The sequence below is a fragment of the Mastigoproctus giganteus genome, chromosome 6 (genome assembly GCF_048544385.1).
Source record: "Mastigoproctus giganteus isolate SK-2022 chromosome 6, ASM4854438v1, whole genome shotgun sequence".
In the NCBI taxonomy this organism is placed as follows: domain Eukaryota; kingdom Metazoa; phylum Arthropoda; class Arachnida; order Uropygi; family Thelyphonidae; genus Mastigoproctus; species Mastigoproctus giganteus.
This window is the reverse complement of record NC_143580.1, coordinates 222,956,500-222,982,236: the sequence shown is the minus strand read 5'-3', so window position 1 is coordinate 222,982,236 and position 25,737 is coordinate 222,956,500. Positions and strand designations below refer to the sequence as shown.

Here is a 25,737-nt window from a genome sequence, read left to right as displayed (position 1 = left end):
ACTCACCAAAAGAATGGAAGAGAAGCTGAGAACTACACAGCGAAGAATGGAACGAATCATATTGGGAATAAGACTGTTAGATAAGAAGAGAAACACATGGATTAGGCAACAAACTCAAGTAAAGGACATTCTTATCAAAACTAAAGAACTAAAATGGTCTTGGGCAGGACACATAGCTCGAAGACATGATGACAGATGGACTAAGAAAATAACAGAATGGTATGCAAGAGGAGCTAGAAGAAAACCTGGAAGACAAAGGCGGAGATGGATAGATGAAATTCATGAGTTTGTGGGTAGTAAATGGATGTCCAGTGCTCAAAACAGAAGGAACTGGAAAGTTGCTGGAGAGGCCTTCATCCTGCAGTGGATTGAAAATGGCTGATGATGATGATGATGATGTGGGTCATGAAACAAGTAAATACATGGGCTGTGTTAGAGTAACTAGGAGTAAGATCAGGTGCATGCATACTTGCATGTACACCAATGCTAGGAGTATAGAAAACAAATTTTATGAATTTGAAGTGCTTGTTAAGGCATCCAAGGTGGATATTGTTGGGATATCAGAGATTTGGTGCCACTCAGATATAAGGGACGCAGAATTGGAATTTAGGGAGTACAATGTGTACAGAAAGGATAGGAAGGGAGAAGGGGTTATGCTTATTAGTTAAGAAACACATAAAATCTAAGGAAGTGTATCCAGTTGACATAGATGGACAGTGCAATGTTGAGTCAGTTTGGTATAACATAAGCACTGGGAAAGCAAAAATGAGGGAGTTTGTATAGACCTAATGTAGGAGTTTGTTATAGGCCTAATGACTCTGATGGGTACAATGAACAATTACAGAGAAATAGTGGGCCAGTAAATCAGTGTCTTATAATGGGGATTTTAACTCCCCAGATATAGACTGGAACTTGTGGGTTGGTCACTCGCACACTAGCAAGGCTTTTGTGGATTTATTGGATGATTGTTTTCTACAGCGGCATGTTAGAGAAGCAACAAGGGGGAGTAACACTCTTGATTTTGGCGCACTATGGCCATAGTTGCTGATGCGCCCAAGAAATCCTGAAACAAACAAACAAACAACAACTCTTGATTTGATTATCAGCAGTGATTATTCATGCATTAATTTAATTTTTTTAATTTACGGATAAAGGAACCACTAAGTACCAGTGATCATCGTGTACTGATGTGGGATTTACTTAAAGATGTAACTACCATCAGTGGTAAAGGGAAGGGTTTTTGCTTTCATAAAGGTGACTACAGTGGTCTCAGAGAAGCATTGAAGGAAGTAATTTTGGAAGCTACTAGGCTTTTTGTTCCAATTAAGAAATATTGCTCTAGGTTCAGGCCCAAATGGATGTCATATGAACTAATGAGACTCGTGGCAGAGAAGAAAAATGCATGGGATGCACATAAATTGTCAGGAGACACAGAAGCCTATGGTAGATACAAGGCAGTCTGTAATCAAGTCACAAAGGAGGTTAGGCAAGTGAAAAATCTTTGGCAAAGGATGCAAAGAAAAACAGCAAAGACTTTTTTACTTATATAAACTCTAAAAGGAAGGGAATGAATCAGATTGGTCCACTTGATATCAGTGGTTTTACTGTAGATGATTATTCTCAGATAGTTGCCAAACCTAATGAGTATTTTGCATCTACAGTCTCATGTGAGGAGTTATTCAAGGAGGAGAGGGTCCGATGTTTATCAAACTCTAACAGGGAGTTAAATGATTTTGTAATAACTGTTCCATTCAGTTATATTAAAGGAGGCAGCAAAGGAAGTAAGCAAACCCTTAGCCATAATTATGAGAGCATCCTTGGACTCGGGGGAAGTCCCCACAGACTGGAGATGTGCAAATTTATCTCCAATTCACAAAGGGTGACACAAGTAATTCTTCTTCCTCTTCTTCTTCTTCTTCTTTGGTCCTTAGCTGGCAGCTGGGGGAGGCGGTTGGCCACGCAACCAGTATGCTGCTGTAGGTGCCGCAGGGTTTCGGACTTGTGTGTGATATTCTTCCATACCTTACAATCAATGGCGTCAGTCCTGGCTAAGGTCGAGACGTGGGCTCTTCAAGTCATTTTCCACTTGCTTGGCCCACGTTTTCCTAGGCGCGGTCCGTTGGATGCTCCATTGGGTGGGTCGTTGTCTCCAAAGGAGTCTGGATGGTATTCTGTTCGTGCCCATTCTACATACGTGGCCAAACCATCTAAGCCTTCGCTTCTGGATTTGGTCGGCAATGGTTGGTTGCTGTTGGCATCTGGCACGGATGGTATCATTAGTGATGCGGTCGCGAAGAGAGATGCCCAAGATCTGCCGCAGGCATCGCATTTGGAATACCTCAAGTTTGTTCAAATCTAACTTGAGACAAATCCATGTTTCCGATCCGTAAAGAAGAATGGGCAGAATCAAAGTCCGGAAGAGTCGGATTTTAGTCTTTGTGGAAATGTTGGTCCTCTTCCACAGACACCATTTGAGCGAGGCGAATGCAGTGGCCGCCTGTCCAATTCTGCTGTGGATTTCCATGGTGGATGCAACTTTCTTCTCCTGGACCAGCGACCCAAGGTATTTAAAGTCCTGCACTTGCTCGATCTGGACGCCTTCGAGATAGATGGTGGCTTGCGACCCATCTATTGTCGGGACCTTTGTCTTACCAGCATTGATCTTCAAACCGTATGGCCGGGCAATGCGGCCAATGTCGTAGAGGATGTCCGTGGCTTCAGCGTCGTTACTGGCAAGGATAGCACTATCATCAGCAAACATCAGGTCAGTCACATAGTGATCCTTGTCATATTGTATGCCCTGTCTGTTTCTGAATGCTTGCCTCATAATGGCGTCGACCACGATGTTGAAAAGCATTGGGGAGGCTACATCCCCTTGGCAGACTCCAGTTTGGATGGTAAATTCCTCAGATAAATCGTTCTGGATGCGCACCTGGCTGGTTAAACCGTTGTATGCAGTTTGGAGGAGTGTGATGACTTTTCGAGGTACATGTTCAACCTCTAGTAGTTTCCATAAGGCAAGCCGGTGGACACAGTCGAAAGCAGACTTAAAGTCAATGAAAACAATGACGGTTCGCTGTCCACACCGGATCCTCTCCTCCATCAGCTGATGAATGGCAAAGATTTGATCACAGCATCCTCGCCCGGGTCTAAATCCTGCCTGTTCTTCTCGACTGGTTTGCTCGCGATGTTTTTGCAGTCTTGACTGGATGATCTTCATAAAGACCTTTCCGATGATGGAAAGGAGGCTGATGCCACGGTAGTTCTTGCAGTCCCGGTTATCACCTTTCTTGTGGATCGGTACAATAATGGCTTTCCTCCATGTTAGCGGAATTTGTTCAGTGCACCAGATGGTTTTGAGGAGCGAGTGTAGTCGGCGAAGCAGTACATCTCCCCCGGCTTTGATCGCTTCTGTGGTGACTTGGTCCACTCCTGGTGCCCTGCCATTCTGACACAAGTAATTACAGACCTGTTAGTTTGATTTCGGTTCCAGGAAAAATAATGGAGTCACTGGTTAAAGAAGCATTGCAGGATCATTTAGATAACACTGCAGCAATAATTCAGACACAGCATGGGTTTGTCAAGGGGAAGTCTTGTCTGACTAATTTGATTGGATACTATGACGTGGTCACAAAGGAACTGGATGCAAAAAATAATTTTTATATAATATATTTGGATTTCAGGAAAGCTTTTGATACTGTTGCACATAGAAGAGTGCTGTACAAATTAGAGCAGTATGGTATTAAGGGCAAGTTGCTACAATGGATAAAAGAATGTTTCAGTGGGAGACAACAGAGAGTGTAATCAATGGATACTGCTCTACGTGGACTAATGTTATTGGTGTTGGGCCCATTGATGAAGGTATATCAAGCTTAATGTCAAAGCTTGCAGATGATACAAAGGTTGGCAGGGTTTTTAATAACAGTATGCTACTGCAACAGGATCTGGAAAAGTTGGACAGATGGGCTGAGAAGTGGCAACTGAAGTTTAACATTGACAAATGCTAAGTACTGCATATGGGTAGCAGTAAACCCACAGAAATGTACCAACTAGGTGGTGTTACACTCAGGGTAGCGGAGAATGAAAGAGACCTTGGGGTAATTGTCTAGTCAGATATAAAGTTTTCTAAGCATTGCAGACAGGCTGCCAGAGTAATGGGGTCTTGTCAATGATATACAGGAATTTTGCAAGCAGGGATAAGGAGGTGATTATCCCCTCATATAAGGCTATTGCCAGACCTCTCCTTGAATATTGCGTACAGGTCTTCAAGCCTCATTTTAGGAAGGATGTAGTTGCTAGAACAAGTACAGAGAAGGGCAACAAGATTGGTGAGGGGAAACAAATGGGTGCTCTTACGAAGAAAGGATTAAGTTCTGCAAATTGCAGCTTCTGGAGACTAGGCACCTGCAAGGTGATCTGATTGAGGTGTATAAGTCCTTGAATGGATTGAGCAGGCTTAGTGCTGATGGGATTCTTCCTCTTGCTCAGATTACAAACCTGAGGGGCCATTGATTCAAACTGAGGAAAGACAGTTATAGAATAGATATGTGGAAGTTTGCCTTTAGCAAGTGGGTAGTTGATTGCTGGAACAAATTTCTATATGTTGTTGTGGAAGTTGATAGCTTAAATAAATTCAAGGCAGAACTAGACAAACATTTGGAATGAATGGATCAGTGAAATCTGAAAGGTTTTTTATTTTATTTTTTTGCCTTGTGCTGTATAACCTTTCTTTTCTTTTATTATGTGCCTCTGCTAATGCTAATTTTTGAAATGGATGTGCATTGCTTGTTAGTACTGCTTGCTAAATTGGCACTCCTTGCCATATTGTGAACTAGAAATATTTTAAAATTAATATTGGCATTAATTTTAAAATACTTCTTTTCATACTTCTCCTCAAAAAGTTATCATAAAAACTTTAACCAAGCAATGTTTGTTAGACAGTTTAATGCTATTCACTTTACACATATTCAAATCTCAAAATGGGCACCAGCATTGTCAAAAGTCTTTCTTAATTTTCTTTCTAACCACAACATTTTTCTCTAAATGTGAGAAAAAAAAAAAAAAAAAAAAATCACAGGAAAACAGTAGTCATTATTCAAATTATTTGGTGCAGTTTGTCAACAAATCTTGGTTTTCTTTGAAACTTTTTCTTTTGTTTAGTCCCAAAAGAAGAAAATCAGTTGGACTCAAATCAGGATTTCATGTTTGCCTATGTTTTTTGTTTGCCAACCTATCTGTAGTATATTTCTCTTCTGAATAAAGGTAGTTTTTCTGTATGTTTGGGCATTTGTGGCTTCAGAAGAAACAAATATTTTGAAGCATAGCAAGATTGCTTTCTGAATTCATTATATCTTATGAAATATATGGACCAAAAATTTTGCCAAACATCATCCTACTGAACGTTGTCACTTTGGGATGGCTTTGGCTCTTCTCTGCTTGGGATAATATGGTCTTCAGTAATGGCTGTTTTATCTAACAGAGTGGCCATTATGAAAAAAAAAAAAAAAAAAAAAAGACTTCATTTGGCTAAGTAATATTCTTTAAGAGGAGGTCTTGCTAGTCCTCCAGCCATCCAAGCATGATTTTGGCAAACTCCATCCTTTCATTGCAATTTTGAATGAAGATCCTGAATGTTATAGCGTTCCCACTTTAGTTCTGTTTTCAAAAATTTCTGTAACAGAATGAACAATCAGCCCAGGTTTTGTGTACACACATCCTAATGAATTTCTCTGGACTCTATGAAACCTTTAATGGTTTTAGGATTCAGTGTAGCTATCTTTCCTCATTTGATTCTTCATCATTTTGGAATAATTAGAGTTATTAAGCTATCTGATTTCAGGCCAAACTAAATCCAATCCTTTTATTTCTGCAAGTTAGTCCAGGTTTTTTAGTCCACACAACGTGTAAATTGGTCTGCGAATACTCACATTTGTAGAGATATAACGCACAACAAACTATGAATTGGTTCACTATGGCCAAAGTTTTTGCTGGCCAAGAAATCCCTAAGTGAGCAACCAACCAACCTTCATATATATTTCACAAAAAATGCCACCTTTAAAATTCATGTCTGCTGATAATAAATTTCTTCTGTGTTTGTAACTCTTCTATTAAAATATTGCGAGTGCAACATATTATATTTGGGACTGCCATAAAAAAAAAAAAAAAGCAGCAAATAGGTTTTTGATATAAATTGATGTTGAGATTGACTTTGTAGCTTATTTCTCAGGATAATTTTTTGTTTGTTTTTTAGCTTTTACTTTTACGTGGGTATGCTTTCAACCATTCAGCAGACTTTGAAACAGTCCGGATGATAAAAGAGAAGCTATGTTATATTGGTTATAATATTGAACAAGAGCAGAAGTTAGCACTGGAAACCACATTCTTGGTTGAGCCGTATACTGTAAGTATATCAGAAGATTTAAAAAAATTTGTTTCGAACTGTGCAGAATTTTTTTTTTTTTTTTTTTTTTATTAGGGACTAAGCTGAAAATTTTCATTAACTTCTAAATTTAAACATTACAGAATAAGTTACATTGAACTACATAATTTAAGTGCAGGATGATATAATTTAAGTGCAGGATGATATAATTTAAAGTGCAGCTCTTGAGTCAGTTAGATTTTAGAAGATTCTGTTTGTTGGAACTATGGTTTTTTATGGCTGAATTACATTCTGATACCACCCCAGATAAGCCATGGTAATAAATTTAGCATGTTGTATACTTGTCAGAAAATTGGAAAACTGTATGTACAGAATGGGTGATTTTTCTGTGTTTGTTGTTTCTGATGATGATAATATGAGAAACCAGCAAATTTAGAAGCAAGCAGTACATGAGAAATTTTTTTTCTTCTTATTCTTTAGGCAGGGTGGGAATGGTGAATATAGGGTAATTATAGAATAACTTTAAAAGCCACCAACACAAAAGCTGTGAATGTGTATGTACCATTAAGAAAATATAGTATGAGGAAGATGCTGAAGTGGATGAATAATGACCTAGCTAGTTTATTGGGGGCGAGAGAGAGAGAGAGAGAGAGAGAGAGAGAGAGAGAGAGAGAGAGAGAGAGAGAGAGAGAGAGAGAGATGATAGCATGGAATAGTTATAGAATGATGAAAATCTTTGAAGTATATAATAGGGTTACCTGATTGGTTAGTATTATTAAATAGTGTTTCCCTTAGTCAGTGAGAAATTGACTAAGAAAACAAAGACAGAAGTTTTAAGTGTATATAAATAAACATTCTTTTTTTTTACTTTACAGTATCTACAGGGAGAAAGGAGAGTTTACAAACTAGAGAATGCAAAAAATTACCTATTTTGAATCCACATGATGTGAGTAACTCTGTACTGCCATGCTGACCACTCATTTGAATACAAAAAAGGAAAGAGCTAATCAAATTAATACTCTTACATAATGGATATGGGAGCCTTTGATACTCCATCTGATGTAGCTGTTGAATAGAATGATGCACTCTATTCCAGTAAAATTCCATTACATCTGTTGGATAACCTATCAGAAATATCAGTTAATAATAACTTGTTAGATTTAGTTCATGTGAGAAGTGAAATCTAGTTAATTTAAAATTATCTACTCTTTTGCATTCTCATTTATCATATTACTCAAGTAAAAGAATAAACAAAACTATACAAAGAAAAATGGCATGGTAGTACAATTTATGAGGAACTCGATATAGTTTTTGAAAATAATCAGTGAAGTTAAGAAGAGCAAGGCTAAAATTACTAAAGCATTAGGAATTCCCATGTTGGCATTTTTAAAGTATATATACCTTAAATATTTTGATGTGATTAAAAACAACTAGGATCATTTAAGAAAGATCATTTGAGAAGCCAAGCATTGGAAGATGCATTGTGAATAGTTTTGCCACATTGGAACTTTTATAAGATTTGCACCAGAAAAATTCCTGTATCTAACTACCCAGAGATCCCAACTACTGTATTCTATGGAAGTACCAAGAATCTGTGAATTTGTTCGGAGGAAAAATTAAGATTTTGAGAGCTATTGAATTATTATGGCATTATTAAATTAAAAGATTTTAGCAGTTTGGTAATTAATATATTGAATGATAGCCTATTGTTAAAAAAAATTATTAACAAAAAGTATTATAATGAATAATATTAAAAAAATTTCTGGTAAGATTATTTTTTTGGAAATTAGTAAATGTAACTAAAAACTATTTCCTTCAAAATAGTTTATGCAGTGTCCTTGCATATTTTTTTCCCAGCAATTGAAAGTTGTAGACTGACCAGGAAGCCATTTTATGTGGCCTTCTTTAATGCTTTTGATGCAGCAGCTTGTGTTTCATTGCATTTTCAAAATTACAAAATTTCAGCAATTGTTTTTCCCCCTCTCTGGAAAAAAAAAAAAAGAAATTACACGGGGCAAGATTTGATGAGTAAGGTGCTCTAATACTGTTTTTGCCAGTATTCAGTTATCGTTACACACCAAATTTCAGTTCATCGTGCTCATTTATTTGGATTATTTATTTGGTCATTTTCTTTTGGTTCAATTCTCAGACATTTCAAATAACTTTTTTGGTCAAAGTTTAATATGAATTCCAAATGGTCAGTTATCACTGACATTTTCATCACCCTCATGAAGTGATTATTATTTTTGTGTACTTAGCTGTATTTCATGAATCATGTTTTAATAATTTTTTTAAAGTATGACATTTTTAATTAAAAATGTTAAACATTTTTTAATAGCACACAACTCACTATCTGGTCCACTTGGAAAAACCAAAATGTGATATGGCATTTTGTGTCCTTACATCTCCAGGAAGTTTATTAGGATATATTTCTGGGGATTGTTATCTTTTATATGTTGATCTATAAAATGCATAGGTTGTCTCCACACTGAAGAACAAGTATTTTAGGTACAATAAAATATTGTTTATAGCATTTTTTATGTAGCTTATGTATTTCAATCAGATGAATAGTTAACATCAAGTATGATCTGACGTCTTTTTAAAAATGGATGCAGGCTTGTGAGTATATACTAAATGAAAAGCCAAAACATATTAAGAAGGGAGCTTACATTCAGTAGTTGTTGAAGCATTTCTTTTATTTGCTCTGTTTGTTTCTCATTAGTTTTGATGTTTATATCTTTTAATAGTTTAATGTCAATTTTTTTCTTTCTTTAGCCCTCTATTAAACACACTCTAGAATTTTAAAAAGAATTTAAGTGGTAGCTTAACCACTTAAATTCTTTAACTGAATAAAAATTTCTGTTTCGCTCCTTAAATAACTTACTTTCCGCAACACTCCTGAAAGCTCTGCTATGTCAAGCTCAGAAAAACTAAAATACAGAAGCTTGTTTTTTTTCTTCATAAGAGAGCTTAACTATCCTTGCCATTTCTCTTGTCATTGACAGGTCTTTGAAGAACAGAGAGAGAGAGAGAGAGAGAGAGAGAGAGAGAGAGAGAGACTGCTTCCCCCCCCCTCAAGCTAGTTCAAAATAAGCATCATTCAGTGGTTGAAGTGTAAGCAGTAGCATCTGTAGAAAATATTTGTAAAATGACTATTACAGTAGTCTCTAAAATGACTATTTTTTTTTATTTTTAACATCATCAAAATGCTTAACAGAATAGTAATAAGTTAGTATAAATTTGAGTCTTCATTTAAAATATTACATATTTTTTGTCATTATTTATAAAGTAAAGAACTTATTAATATTGCAAATTAAAATCTCATCATGCAGAAAATATATCAAGCTACAAATGTTAATTTCTTAAATAGTAAAAATTTGGGAAACTTTGTATTGTAAATGAATAATATTGCTATTTATTGCAAAATTATGTATGAAAATAAGTTATTTTCTTATAGCTTCCAGATGGCAGAGTTATAAAATTGGGAGGTGAAAGATTTGAAGCACCAGAAGCTCTGTTTCAGCCTCATCTCATCAATGTAGAAGGGCAAGGTATTGCAGAATTGGTATTTAATACCATCCAAGCTGCAGATATTGATATCAGGCCAGAATTGTACAAACATATTGTTTTATCTGGTGGATCAACAATGTATCCTGGTCTTCCTAGTCGTCTAGAAAGAGAAATAAAACAACTCTATCTTGAGCGGGTTCTTAGAGGAGACACTGAGAAATTGCCAGTAAGTACTTTTTTGTGTGTACGTGTATTTTTCTATGTATCTATAATATACAGGGTGTTTCAAAAGTATTTTCAGAAAATTCAGGATGATTGCTAGAGTCCAAAATAAGAAGAGAAAAGTCTAGATTATATGTCCAATTCTCTGATTAGTTATAGAGATATGGCCATTTAAATTTAAAAAAATAAAGCTATGGAGCTATGAATGGTAAAAACTAAAAAAAAAATTTGAATAAGCAGATATGTACCTAGTAAAACGTTCATTCATTCATTCCAGTTGCGCATCTACGTATTCTTATTATTTCTTTTATTATTTTTTACCATTCAGAGCTCCATAATCAGTTTTTAAAATTCAAACAGCCATATTGAAAAATATTTGAAACTTTACTACATTTATGATTATTATTTATGTTTACAGCATGTATGAAGTATGGCTAGAAAGTTCCAGGAATGACCTTAGGCACTGCTATTGTGACCAACAACAAAGCTGCCAGTGCCTGTTGCATTGTGTTCCTTCAATTATCATTACAGCAGTTGTCAATTGTCACAATAATTAAAATGGTTGGTATTTGCTTCAGAAACATGAAAATGTTATGGAAGAGTGCAAAAAACTGAAATTTTTGAAATTGAGGAGAACTCCTAACAAATGTTAATTGGGGAGAGTCTAATATTGAAGGGACGAGGTTTCAAGTCACAAACTATTTTTTGAAGAAGAGAAAATATCCCCTGATTCTCAATTCTGCCATCTAGTAACAAGAAAAACTGATGAAAATGTTGAAACTTGATTATAGCAATAGAAGAATAACTATCAGAATGTTAGCGAACACTTGTGGATGGATAGGGGGCATGCATAAAATTTTAACCATTGTGAGAAATTAACTGAAGTCACAGCCTGTGAAAAACAGTGAAAACAATTTGGCTCATGGTGAGACCAGGTTTATATTAACTTTTGGAAAAAATTCAAATGTAATCAAACTTTCTGGATGACATCACAAGGAATGAAATGTGAATATTTCAATATTATCTTGAGATAATATTGAAAGGTTAGTGTGAACAGTGGAAGGTTAAATTAGAATTCAAGATCATATTTATTGTTTTATGGGTATTATCCACTTTAATCTTTTTTATTAAAAAGACTTATAATTTGTTCCCTAAAGACAAACTGTTGATCAAACATCAAACATTTTGTCTTCAAGTTCTGAAGCATTTGAAGGAAAAGTGGGTGTTGCAACACCCACTGGGTGTTGCAACACGAAAAATCACTGGCTCATATTGTGTTATTGGGTCTTTGGAGAAAGTCCAGCATCATATATCAGGCACTAAAATCAATATCAGTAAATGAGTCCCAGAAATGATTCCAGCCTAGGCAGAAGAGAATGGTTTTGTGTAAAGCTTCCTAAGGGAACTATTTTGAGGGAGACAAAAAAGCCTAAATTGATAAGTTCAGTTTTAACTTACTTTTAAAGTCATTCCTGAAACTTTTTTAGCTACACTTCATGTAGTGTACTGACAAGGGGGAGAGGTCATTGATACATCTGTATTTATTCCAGTTACGCGTACATTCAATATTATCTTGAGAATATTGTACATGTGTCGGTTCTATAAATTTGTAAAAGTTGTGGTACTAAAATCAGTCTGTGACCAATTAGGTTATAAAGTAAATGTTTTTTAAAAATGCTACTTCAACCAAAAAGAAGATATTTCACAATTTCAATAAATAAATAAATCTCCATTTATACTTTTAGTGGTCTAGGCCAGAAGAGTTTACAACTTCATTGTAATTGTTTTTATTGCAGCCAATTTAATAGCACAACAGCCAACAATGGGCCATGAATTTTTTGTGGCAGCAGATGGACTCAACCTTGCAGTGCAAGAATTTGCATTTGTGTGCATTACCTTAGGACTTGAGACACTGTGTGTAGTATTATTTACCAAGATTTGAAAAAAGAATAGTCACATGTGGTTGCATTATAAACTTTTAAAACTGAGCTGTGTCAGTGTGTCACAGACCTCTAGTAAGCTCTTGTGAAAAAGGCTAGTGCCCGACAAAAGTGTTAAGTTTCCATATACTTGTATTGTCTTCCCCACAACATATCATAGTTGTCTTAAATTTGTTGCTACCAAGTTAAGTAAATCTAGGATTAGTTTTACATTTACCAGTAACACTTTAATTGTTAATATTTTGATAAACTAAATTTATTCTTTAGTTTAAGGTATGCATCTTTGAAGATGCATACCTTGATTAAAAAAAAAGCATTTGCTTCAACCATCAGGTTGAATCATATGCTTTTTTTTTTGTGTAAATCTTTATTTATTATATTTGTTATTAATATTTTATTAATTTTTTTTTTTTTTTAATTCTAGAAATTTAAAATAAGAATTGAAGATCCACCAAGGCGGAAAGATATGGTATTTATTGGTGGTGCAGTGCTTGGAGAAGTAATGAAAGATAGAGACACTTTTTGGATGTCAAGAGAAGAATATCAGGAGAAAGGACTCAAAGTGTTAGAAAAATTGGGAATGAAAGCCAGTTAGCTATCGTTAAATTATCTGGGGCCAAGTGACATCTTTGTTAAATTTTACTTTACCAAATCAGTAGACTTGAGCTGTAGTGCAGATTTTTTATTATTATTTCTTTTTAATTTGTACAGCTTTGTTATTTTTCTCTCTCTCCTTTAATAAGCCATTAGAACCGTTCCGAAATTTACAGTATGACTGGTGAAAGCACTTACCACATACAGTATCTGAATAAGTCTAGTAATATTTTTTTCATATTTGCTATTTAAAGATGTGAAGAATGAAAATCTTATCATTCCATTTTTCTTTTTGTGAATCTTTATAGATTAAAACTATAAAATGTGCTTAAAATATTAATTATGTTTGTTGACAGTGTGATAAAAGCAGTTCCTTTTTTGGTATTAAATAAAAAAAAATATATATATGCCAGTATTTATTTTATTATTATTTTCTTAATTCAGTCTAGTAAGACAGCATTCTTTGAGATTTTGTGAGCAATCATTATGATTAAAGAGCAATATTAAATTTAAATATAGCAGTGAAAATATTCATTTATACATTCAACTTAACTGTTTTTAAAATAGATTGAAAAGAGAGATTAACCTGAAATTGCATAACTTTTGTAGCTAATTCAAAAGGCTGAAAGAAAAAGAAGAAATATTTATTTTCACTTACATTAACTTGGATTATTGATATTATAGTATCAGAATCATCCTGATGAAATCTTTACCAGTATGGTTTGAATGTTATTTACATGGGAATCCTTAATCCATATATTATATTACAGTGGAATGTTGATTATCCAAACTTGTGTTATTCAAATGATCGGTGGTCCAATCCAGTCAAGGAACTAGCAGGTAATGCCATCCACGTGTGCTGTGCATATATCAGTTTATTTAAAATTAAATTTAAACTGCCATTAATGAGAAGGCTGGGTTGCTTTATTTAATAATATGTGGTTCCAAAACCTAAATGTGAAGTGTGTTTACTACTGACATGTGTTAAAGGCTAGAGAAATATGCAGGTAAACTTCTATTGAAAGATGATAGACTCCACTGTAAAAGCAAATGTATATATTTGTATGACATCCGTGCGATTACCATACAACCACAGCATTGGGTAGGAAAGCAGTTCTGCTTCCTTCTGTAGTCATTTTCTACTCTTTCCCCTTTCCATCTTTGGTGATTAATCCAATTTGCCATGCCAATTTGCATTGTTGTGTGGGTGGAAAAATGTGGACTAACTCACAGTGGTAAAACCTTGCTCCTCTGCCTTTAATGAGTTTGGCTAACCACAGTTCCACTTAGAGATGTAAAGAATTCTTCCAGTTGCAGATGGAACTTGAACCAAGACCTCTCCAAATGAGTGCAATGAGTGCAACTTAATCAGCACAATACATCATGTATTGTGCTGATTAAGTTGCAATGGAGAACTTATTTGTGTGAATTTTTTTTTTAATGAATTCAAGGTTACTTTTTCCAAGGAATATGTTCCTTGGAAAAAGTGACCATTAAGATAAAATTGATACAAAAACCGCTATTGTAAAAGATAAGCTAAAAATATATGAAATATATGGAGGAATTACTAATTGATGGAGAATGTAATCCACTGCAATTATACAAGTCTAAGTATCTATATATGAGGGAAACTCACCAGTCTAAAAACACCCAGCAAGTGACCCTTGCCCAAGGGATCAATTTAATTGTTTTTATTTTCTTTTAAGACCCCTGACATGGTGCTGTGAAAAAGTTGAATTTTTCTTTAGTAATGTACAGAATGAGAAATTTAGCTCTTGTTTGAAATTTAGTTTATATTAGTCCATTCAGTATTGCGAATTAAAACAGACTACATTTATATTCCCATTCTTCTCCTTTTAAAATATGTTTTAATTCACTGTTAATGAATTCTTCCTGTACTGTAATCTGGCATTTATGCTTTTGGCCAAGCGTTTGCAAAAATCTGAATAAATGGAGATTATCTGAATAAATTCAGATAATCTCCATTTATTTATTTTATTCAGATAACCTTTCACCAATAAAACTGCTTAAAAATCAAATGAAATAGTGCACAGAATATTACAATGTGTGTGTGTTAAGTGCTACAAAAATAGACTATAGTATAATAAGTGATGCCATTAAAACAAAATGGAGATTATCTGAATTTATTCAGATAATCTGCATTCAGTTTGGATAACTGACATTCCATTGTAAAATTACATGTCTGCATTAAATTTAAAATTTTTATTCAATACTTTATTCACTCTTACTGTATTTCATAATTTTTTTATTTTTTTTTGAGATACAAAATTTTAGCACTTATAAGCTCAAACTGAGTTTACTGACTACAGTACATCTGTGGAAAACCTTTTACTACTTGCACCTGCTGGTTCAATTTTTGCTTTCCGGTGATTTTCCTGTTGCTTTTAGGCTGGAATTAGTTAATCCTCCTCCTCTCCCCCCTTCCCTCGTTGTGGCACTGATAATACCATATTGAAATATGGTATTATCAGTGCTGTTTTATTTATTCATTTTTAAATAAAACAGTAAAACTGAAGTACTTATTTTGTATCGATGCTTATTCCCTCAGTCTACTTTCTGTTCCCAGTAAATTTTTAGTTGCAGATTATTTGCATATGTTTTTGTCCATTGTTAAATTTTCCAGCTCGGGTTTTGAGAGACAAGTTTCTCGCTAATCTTTAGGAATTCTGGGAATTCTTTATCTGGTTATTGCAAATCATTTTGTACTCATGAATCACTTATTTTTTATTTTCAGCGATTTTGTTCATGATCACATATCTCAAATAAAAGATTATTTAAGTAGTCATGCAGTTAACTTATTTACGCCACCCTTCTTGAATATTTTAACTGTTCTGTAGCCACTATTTGTTGTAGTGCACTAAAAATATGAGAGTGCTAACAGAAAATAAACTTTTCATTCATCACATGAGACTCAAAGTTATAGCAGAGAAAAACAACAGGCGTCTCAAGGTCACTCGATAGGCTTTCTCTTCCATGATGTTAGCATGGAGTGGAAAGCCAAATGATAGCTGTCATTTGCTTTTATCCATACTTTAGTGGAAGGTACTGTAGCATTAGTTTCTTTTGTTGTGCAACATTTTTTTCATTATTTGCTTGGCTGATGTTGCAGAAAGCATTTTTTAAACTAGGCAGGTGCTATAGTTGCTACCATACCAGGTGCCACTTGAGGATACCATCTTTCAGTCTTAATTTTTTTAAACAGTGCAATTTGTGTTTTTCACATATGTTATACACACAGGACAGAAAGACACTTAATGTATCTTTTTTATCATTGGTGTTTGAAAAAATTAAATTATGCTGACATGATTGATTTTGAACTTGTATGTGAAAAGTTTAATTTTTTTTTTTTTTTTTTTAATTACTATTGTATGAACTAAAAGAAAATTACTTTAAATTTTATTTTTACAAATAAAGATGAAATGTGTCTGTTTGTAAGCTTTATAAATGTTATGAATAAACTAAAAACATTGGAGTATTGATAATAGGAATATTAATTCTTAAATTATGAGAAAAAAACACTTCGAATTGATAAAAATAATAATTTTGGATCTCTAAATAGAGAAAACAACGTTTCCTATATTTAATCTAACAATAGGAGGTATGTTAAATTCCCATCGTCTTAGTGGAAGAAACTTGCATACCATTTTTTACCATTATCAGGTTATAGCTAAGATGTGGAAGGATTGAAATGGTTGGTTTTCTGAATAACAGTTTAGTATATGTTACAGAATGTCAAGAAAGATGCAATAAGAGATATATGGGAGATACAGTCATGACATAAAGGAAATTTCTTTTATCGCAGAAGGAAATTTATTTTATCACGCTAAAACTAGCCATTTAATGGCAATTGTCTCCTCAAAAATTGAATGAAACCATAGCTGTTAACCTTCTAAGTTGTGTGGTATCTGATAGATTGTATTTTCTTTTATTTTTTTAAATTTGGAGAGTGAGAGGGCATTGTTTACCAAAAAATTTCCCACCTGGCATTGTCGACATCTAGCAGAATGGATGCATGGAATTATGCTGTATTCTGGTCTTCCCATCAATGAAGCAACAGGAACTAGGATTTGTCAGACCAGGCAATATTTTTCCACTCCTCCATCCAGTGGTTTCCCCAAGCCAAATGTAACTTGTTTTTTGCTGACAAGGGTGGAAACCAGGTACAGTTGTTGGCTACAAATACTCCATCTGTGACAATGTATGGCTAGTTGCATTCTGAAATTCCTTTGCTTACCATCGTACGGGGGGGGGGGGGAGTGAGAGGGCATTGTTTACCAAAAAATTTCCCATCTGGCATTGTCGACATCTAGCAGAATGGATGCATGGAATTATGCTGTATTCTGGTCTTCCCATCAATGAAGCAACAGGAACTAGGATTTGTCAGACCAGGCAATATTTTTTCCACTCCTCCATCCGGTGGTTTCCCCAAGCCAAATGTAACTTGTTTTTTGCTGACAAGGGTGGAAACCAGGTTCAGTTGTTGGCTTCAAATACTCCATCTGTGACAATGTATGGCTAGTTGCATTCTGAAATTCCTCTGCTTACCATCGTACAAAGTTATTAGACTGAATGTAGCCTTTTTGTTACCCTGCACAAGTCTTATAAACCTCTGTTGGCCTCTTGCAAAACAAGGTGTTTCTGATTACAGGAGTACCACTGGCTGTATGTTAGTTTCAATACACAGTCATATGTGAAAACCCCCAACAGGTTGCATTCAGAGATAATCTTACTGACATGTCTGGTTCTCATTACCTTGTCACTTGAGTTTTCTCATGTGAACACGAGATGTTATTACTAAAGGAATACTCCACTTCCTGAAAAGGGTAAGTGTACCTAATAAATAGTAAAAATATACATATTACAGGCTACCATGTCCTGTAATATGTATATTACAAGACTTGGTAGCCTGTAATATATATATTACAGGACTTGGGGGGGGGTATCCATTAAATAGCAAATTGACCACAGAACACAATTTACAGACATATATATGATGCAATATGGCCTAAGTGCCTAGAAACACTGACTAGTTTGGACAGGATTCCTATAATATTGTAAACTTTAATTTCCCTGACCTATTTCTGTGATGAAAGGCTACCTTTTTCCTTTTGGGATGGCATTGCATCACTTAACAGCATACAAAAAAAAAAAAAACTGCTATTTATAATTTGTAGTTATTTCTACCCTTATCCTATTTTATCATAATAGGCCCTATTATGTATTACTCTTCAATGAGCACCTGTTCTCTGATTTTGGCTAATCTGTTTTGATTTCCCCAACTTTCTGATTTGTGGATACTCTACAAAATGGAAAGTCAGAGAAAATTCAGTGTTTAATTTTTTTATTGCAGGATTATAGAGCTCATGAAACCTAGCACAAATGTAAATATTTGTTTGTGTGTTAGTTTGACATTTCTAATATGTTTAGGTCTGTTTTTTTTTTTTTTGGCATCTTGTGCTTACTGCTTGGTGTAAATCTCTGCTATTTTGCTAGTCTTGAGTATCATCTTTGTATTTAGAGTTGCAAAACACAATAGGATTTAATAATTTCTGTGGGTATGGAAATAAATTACCAAAAGACAAATTTCTGTGAATTAATTTTGAAGTATACAGAATCTGGTTCTATATATGATTAGTCATTACAAAAAATTTGAATAAAAAATGTATAGCTAATTATTTTCAAATTAGGTCAGCAGAAAAAAAAACTTAAAAATAAAAAAAAAAATTTTTAATTCTGTTTCAAATGAAAATTTGAAACAGAATTAAAATAATCAAAATTAATATTCTGACAGTAGCATTCAAGTTGTAGTTATTACAAATGAAGTTAAATTTACATTAATGTGGGCAGCCTAACTTGTATGGTTGACCTAATATTTGTATTTAAGGATATATACTATATTTTCTGGACCATAGGATATAGCTGTGGCTACAGAAATTATGGTCTCCTGATCATAATGATAAGTCTTCTGAAAAGGCTGGCAGATTTTATTGTGCAACCAGTTTGTCATAGTAATGAAGGCGAGAAAAAGGATGATTGCTGAATTAAATAAAGTTAGCTGTGATTCTTAGCCAATTACAACCATTAGGTATGTTCATTAACAAACCCTTTGTGTGTGTGTGTGGAGTGAAAATTGACGAGCAGAACAACTGAAGCAGCCAAAAATTTCACAGGTGTGCAAATGATTAAATAAGTTAATGTGCACACTGCATTATGTTTCAAAAAAAAACTTGGGTATTTTTTTTTAACAGAAGTGTATCAACTGAAAAATTTCATTTCTGCACATCTGCCATATTCTTTTTCATTCCTCTAATTAGCACACGTAATATCCACTGTTTCAGCTACAATATATGGATTCTATTGGTGCGATTTTAATGAAATTTGAGGAAGATTAATAAATCATTCCAAATAGATAAATGGACAAAGAAATAGTAATTGTAGGATTTCTATTGGCCTAATTTTAATGAAATTAGTGCTGGCTTGAAAAATTTTTCTAAAAGACTGAAATATAAATTTTTTATTCACTTTCTACAGATATTGCACTCTGGAGAAAGTGAAAGTTGAGACCTAGTAGTAATGATGAATGTGGCAGTCATGATAAGAAGTTATTGGTGTTCTAAACTGAAACACTTTAAGGGCTGAAGCCTCAGGCTGAGAGAGAATTAGACAATGTACAAGTTAGTGCAAACACAGCATATTAGTATGGAGCAAACTCTGAATTAGTAAAATCAGCATCATTTTAGTTAAATTTCATATTATGAATGCCTTCACGAGTTGCCATGATATTGCGCTACTTTGAATAAGTAATGCTTCACCAAAGGAAAAGACTATTGTTACTTATTCTCAGCAGATACCACCCCAGACGGCACCATTCCCGGGCTATTTGGCCCTTCTTTGGTGGGTGGGTGCATTTGCACTAACTTGTGCGTTGTCTAATTCTCTCACAGCCTGAAGCTTAAGTGGTTCAGTCTAAATTCACTTTATACACCATCAGGCATCTCTCATATTGTGTAGTTATACTTCATAACTGTTTGTTATCATTGCATCACTAGGGTACCTACCTAACCACCGAAGAAGGGCCAAATAGCTCCGAAACGGTGCTGTCTGGGTGGTGGTATCCGCTGAGAATAAGTAAAATAATCTCCTTTGGTGAAACGTTACTTATTTGAAGTAGTGCAATATCATGGCAACTCTTGAAGGTATTAACAATATGAGATAAATCTCATATTGGTAATACCTTCAAGAGTTGCCATTTTTTGCTAATTCAGAGTTTGTTGCAAGCACTAGTGAATTGTTTCAAACATATGCAATAAAATATTTTTTCCAAATTTGCTTTCTAAAACATGGTACATCTTGATTCGGTGCATCTTATATAGAAAATACGGTACTTGTAATTGGTAAATAATTTCCTTCAGGGAACAGTCATTTTATGATCTAGTAAATTATGTATATTGCTGGGGGGAAAAAAGGGAACCACTATCTGTTCAGAGCAATAGTCATATTTCAGCTGTACTAAATATAAATGTATTTAATTTGTATATTTTAAGTGAATATTTTTAAATTAAGTGATAAAAATTTTAAGTTGTCTTTTTAATTTCTTGAGATAAATCATCCCTAAACGAATGCATATTTTTCTCAAATTTAATGGATATGTATATGAAGTCACAATAAAAATTCCATTTTGAAAACAGTCCTTTTACTTGCAAAAAAAAAAAAAAGACACCAGATCAAATTTTTTTAATTCTACTTCTTTTATGAACAGAGGTAAAACAGCTTGTCATTTCTTTTTCTCTCAGTATTATCTGTACAGTATATTTAAATCAATTAGTGTTGACTTATCCATGCTAAATCTTTGTGTGAAAATTATGAAGTATTGGAAACAAATTTGGAATTGCCTTGGCTGAATGCACACATTCCATCCATAGTTTCTTGTAAGGTAACCAATTAGAGTAGGATAATTGAGATTTTATACAATAAAGAACTTTATCGTATAAAATAAAAAAATATCAAAAGTAAAGAATTGCAACACAGTAAGTAGGAAAGATACAAAGCAGTACATTATCATGATTCCCAAATTTATTATAATAAAAAAAATATATATATACATAATGCAATACTTGGCTTAGGTAAATTTTTAATGCCCATGTTAAAAGCTTTCAGAAAAGCTGTTGATACTGTTACACATGAAAGACTACTACGGTACAGATTGGGGCAGTGTAGCATTAAAGGCAAGTTACCACTATGGATAAAGGGATGGTTCAGTGGCAAAGGGTGTTTATTAATGGACACTGCTCTTCTTGGACTAATTTTATTAGCAAAGGGTTTGGTGCCGGGTCCCTTATTATTTTAAATATTTATTAACGACATTGAAGACATCAGGTTTAATGTCTAAGTTTGCAGATGGTGCCAAGCTGGCAGGGTGGTTAATGATAGGAGTGAGGATTTAACGACAAGATCTAGCTGAGAAGTGGTAGCAATTGAGGTATAACATACACAAATGCAAGGTATTGCATATGGGTAGCAGTAATCCTGGAGTCAGAATGACTAGTCTGTCCACATTTATTATTATTTTATTTTAGTTTTTGCTGGATTACAGGTAACATTAATTCCAGGAATAAGTTTAGGTTGTGAAAAAGTGTTTAATTTTAATGTAAAATTGTATAAAACTCATTGCAGTTTATTTTAAATTGAAGCAAGTGATACATAAATAGATGTTGAAGAGAGTATTATACTCTCTTCAACATCTATTTATATATCATTTGATTCAATATAATCAATGTACAAAGGGTACTAGGAAAGTTTTGCAATACAGCTTTGTTTATTTAATTTTTTCAAAGTAATTTCCTCTACATTCAATACACCTCTCCATCCTCCGAAACCAATCTTTAAACCAGTTCTGCCAAGTTTCACTAGGGAGTAAAGCACACTCGTTGTCCCAAGCCTGTAGAAGGTCCTCATCACTGGAAAACTGCCTCCCTTTTAGCTTCATTTTCACATGCGGGAACAGTGCAAAGTCGCAGGGAGCAAGGTCTGGACTGTAGGGAGGGTGCTCGAGAAGTTTCAGTCCTGTCGTGGTTAAATATTCGGTGCAGGCTTTGGCGCGGTGAGCTGGAGCATTATCGTGATTGGAGGTACCAGGTGTCCATTCTTGACTTGGCCGCAGGTTCTTCATAGATCCAATGACTTTAGGCAGGCATTGTTCAGTATACCACTTAGCTGTGACTGTCTTCTGCGTGTCCAAAATGACACGTTCCACAATTCCACTCGATTTGAAAAATACAGCTATCATTTTCTTCTTTACAGATCGGGATTTTCTGACAATTACGGGTGTGTCGTCATCATCAAAGACCCAAACTTTGTTTTGAGCCTTGGTCGGCAGATCGTAATAGTACAGCCAAGTCTCGTCACCTGTCACGATGTTGTTCACATACCGAGATGGCCCTTATCAAACTTTTTTTAACATCTCCCAGCACCAAGTCACACGTCGTGTCATCTGCTCTTCAGTCAGTTGATGCGGCACCCAGAGAGAACAAAGTTTCTTCACGTGCAAATGATCTTGCAGAATCGAACGAATTTCTGGTGCATTTAGGCCCAAAGTATCCTCTATCTGTTGGTAGGTCACTCGCCTGTTTTCGTCAAGCATTTTCCTCACAGCAGTAACGTTTTCCTCCGTAACTGACGTTCGTGGCCTTCCCGGCCTCTCAGAATCCTCCAGAGTGAAATTTCCCCTTTGGAATTCTCTATACCACCTGAATATCGTTGTACGATGTGGACAATCATCATCTAATGCAAGAGTCATTTCTTCTAAGCACTGGTCTATGGTTAAACCACGCACGAAATTATACCGCAAAACTGTCCTTATCTCATTTCGTGACCACGATGCCATCGCAAGCACTTTACACTCTCACTACTAATGAATAACTGAGCCCATCGACTTGGCGCGGCGGCTACTATGCACGTATGAACATGTCTCGACATGCAGCAACAAGCAGCTTCCTGTGATTCATTGTTGCGTCATATTGCAAAACTTTCCTAGTACCCTTTGTATGGAATTGAATTGCAGAGAATTTTCACTTTTGTAAGTCAAAAGCAGACAACTGACAGGCTTGATTTCTTACAATATATTTTCACACTGCCATCTATTATAAACTATATCCACAATTACTTAGAAACATAGATAAAGAGATGGCAGCATTTCCTACAGAATTTGAGGCATTATTTCAGAAAACCTTAAAAATACATATGTACTTGTTCCTCAGGTTACAACACAAAGTATATAACAAGTGTATGTATATATACACACACACTCCTTTTATAGTATAAACAGAGCTACAATGCTTAATACATTCTACTTCAATATTTGTAGAAGAATAAGAAAAATTTACCTCAGTATGGTACATAGAACACTTCTGTATGACACTCATGCCATACAGAAGCGTTCTACGTACCATACTGTGATAAATTTCTCTGATTATTCTACAAATATATATATACTCCAGAAAAGGTTAAATAGATATTTTGTCTCTAAAGAACTTAATGTCACACAGAAAATGGCAAGAAGGCAGTCTATAAATTCAGACACTTAATATAATCTCTGTTGTAATTCACTATTTATTAGCAAAGAGTATAAAGTTTAGTATTAAAATATGAATCTAAATATCATTTAGATTCATATTCTAATACAGTATATGTTCAGCATATTTTTGTTAATTTCAAACTATTTAAAATATTAAATCAGTTTTTGTCTATCACCCACAGTTGTAATGTGATTTCGGTTTTATGCAAACATTAAAATAGGTTGCACTAGAAAACACTTTTTTTTTTTAAAGATGTACTTGTCATCTTTAACTGAACTAGAATGTGGCTCCTAATGATTTCCTGTTGTATTTTGCCTGTGAAACATCCCTCCTCAGCATCCAACAATAATCAGACAGCATGCTAGCCCTAGTACCTCTTTTCCATTGTGGAAATAGTTGGAATACATGGAAATGTTCCCTGTGCTCATCGTTGATAGCTCATAGGTTTTCTCGGAAAGAAGTCCAAATGTGAATCCAAGAAATGAGGCTTAAAGGACATATTACATTCCATAACTTCCTAGGCCTTGAGAAACTGACTATTTCTTGGTAATTTTCAACTTTGAAATTTTCCAAAAATTTCAATAACTTTTTTAAGCAAATTCCATTCAGTTCATTCAACTTAATTTGACTATTCTTCAAAATATCTATCTTTCATCAGTTTCCTTATTCACAAATAGGCCCTCCTTGATTTTGTTCTCACTGAATCCAGTAAATTTCTCTTTCAGGTAAAGAAAACAAACTTGTTCTATTTTGATCCATTGCTTTTGACATTGCTTAGTTGCTAAGCCAAATTTAATATGTAGTGGTTATTTATTTATTTATTTATTATTTGTTTTTTTTTTTAGGAGCATTAGCAACTAAGGCCATATTGCTCCGGGATATGTGATGGTCATTTCCTGACCTTTCCGCATCCTTCGTATTTGGTTGTCATGGGCTCGAACTCCGGTCTAATCAAGAAGCGTGTGCTATGCACTGCCACTCCTGCCCACGGAGGTGCCAATATGTAGTGGTGGTAATAAAAGAAAACTGCTCATACTTGGTGCTTGTCAAGAGAAGTTTCATATTATTATAGGTTTCTTTCATATTTGCAGCATATGCTAAGGGTACTGATAATAAAAATTTCATTTTATGTAGCAATGTCACTTTCAAGGAATCAAAGGGTAACTGCCATTCAGCAAGATTATACAGATGTCCTGCAGTTTCCATTAGAGAATTTACATCACTGCAGTAAACCAAATTGCCTTCTTGACAAAATAGCATATTTTTATGTCCTCTTGCAGATTTTATCCTTTCGGCCAAGAAGCCAAAAGTTCAGCTTGATTTTTAGATAAGTTCAGATCACGAACAATATCATTTAGTTCCTCTTGTGATATTAAGTGCAGTTCCGAGGATGAAAATATCACTTCACATGTGGGGCCACTAACTTGGTCTTCTCCATGGTCATTCTGAGTCTCACCATTAAACCCAAAATCATCTGGTTCATCTTCTTCATTCAAATTGAAAGAGTTTCTCATGGTTTTATATTCTTCGCTGTATGAAATAGGTCTTATAGCCAATGGTATATTTTATGGGACTTTTGTTTGGTATGTGGTATATTTTATGGTACACTTTGATTTAGAGGAAATCTCTGAAATATTTATTAAACAAAAATAACAACCTGTAGAACGGTCTTTTGGTTCCCTACAAATCATAGGAACTGCAAATGGCACATGATGGTGAGCTCCATTTCACCAGGAAGTAAGTGATTTAACAAAACTGATACAGCAGAAATGAGGCTCCAGACCTATCGTGATTACCCACTTTACATCAAAAATAAAGTTTGTAAGCTTTTTTTTAACTAGAGGAGTGAAGTTTCATCTCTGTGAAACTTTTCTTTTCTCTTTAAAAGTCACCACATGTATAATAAAAACTATTAGGATGATTGACACATTTACAAGACATGTTAGGTTGTAAATACACAAACATTTTAAAAAAGTATACACAACACTTAATGAAGAGGATCACAAACAATAATGACTTTAACCAAGTGCCATCCAGCACACAACTGAGGGAACAGTCTACTCTGTGGATGTAAGCAATATTACATCAGATCTGAACTTGTTTGAACAGCCATCTACTACAAGTATAGTTTCACAGAAGTTTGAACATGCCTCTGTCTTCCTGTCAAACCACATAGAACAACCCTTTCTACACATTTATTCATTTTGTAAAACTACACTCTTACTATTTTGTTACTGTATTTATATCAAAATTTGCTTGTCACATAAAAATTGTGCAAAACAGAGAAATTCTCTTTGCATTTTTGAATTCAGAAAAAAAATACATAAAAAATTAGAAAAAATTAGAAATGTTCATGTGACAAAATGTGTGACCAGTGTAATCTATAGTAATCTGAAAAAAACTTATATGGCACAACACAATACCCACTAAATATCCATTAATTTACATAATCTGGCAAGAAGCTGTTAACAAAAACTATTTGTTCAAGAGTTGCATG

At 34.5% G+C, this 25,737-nt stretch overlaps 1 protein-coding gene across 3 annotated transcripts in view; it reads left to right on the top strand.

Annotated features, from left to right (window-relative positions):
* The window catches only part of Arp2 (Actin-related protein 2), a 63,350-nt gene extending 50,382 nt beyond the window's left edge, over nt 1-12,968 (top strand). For 2 of the 3 annotated variants that reach the window (XM_090375719.1, XM_090375718.1), the window contains 3 exons: nt 6,251-6,400; nt 9,837-10,115; nt 12,476-12,968. In XM_090375719.1, the coding sequence (XP_090231845.1) occupies nt 6,251-6,400; nt 9,837-10,115; nt 12,476-12,646 (600 nt within the window). In that variant the 3' untranslated portion in view covers nt 12,647-12,968. The remainder of the gene's footprint in view (nt 1-6,250; nt 6,401-9,836; nt 10,116-12,475) is intronic. The other variant, XM_090375720.1, reaches the window with a different exon arrangement.
* Nucleotides 12,969-25,737: the final 12,769 nt, after the last annotated feature.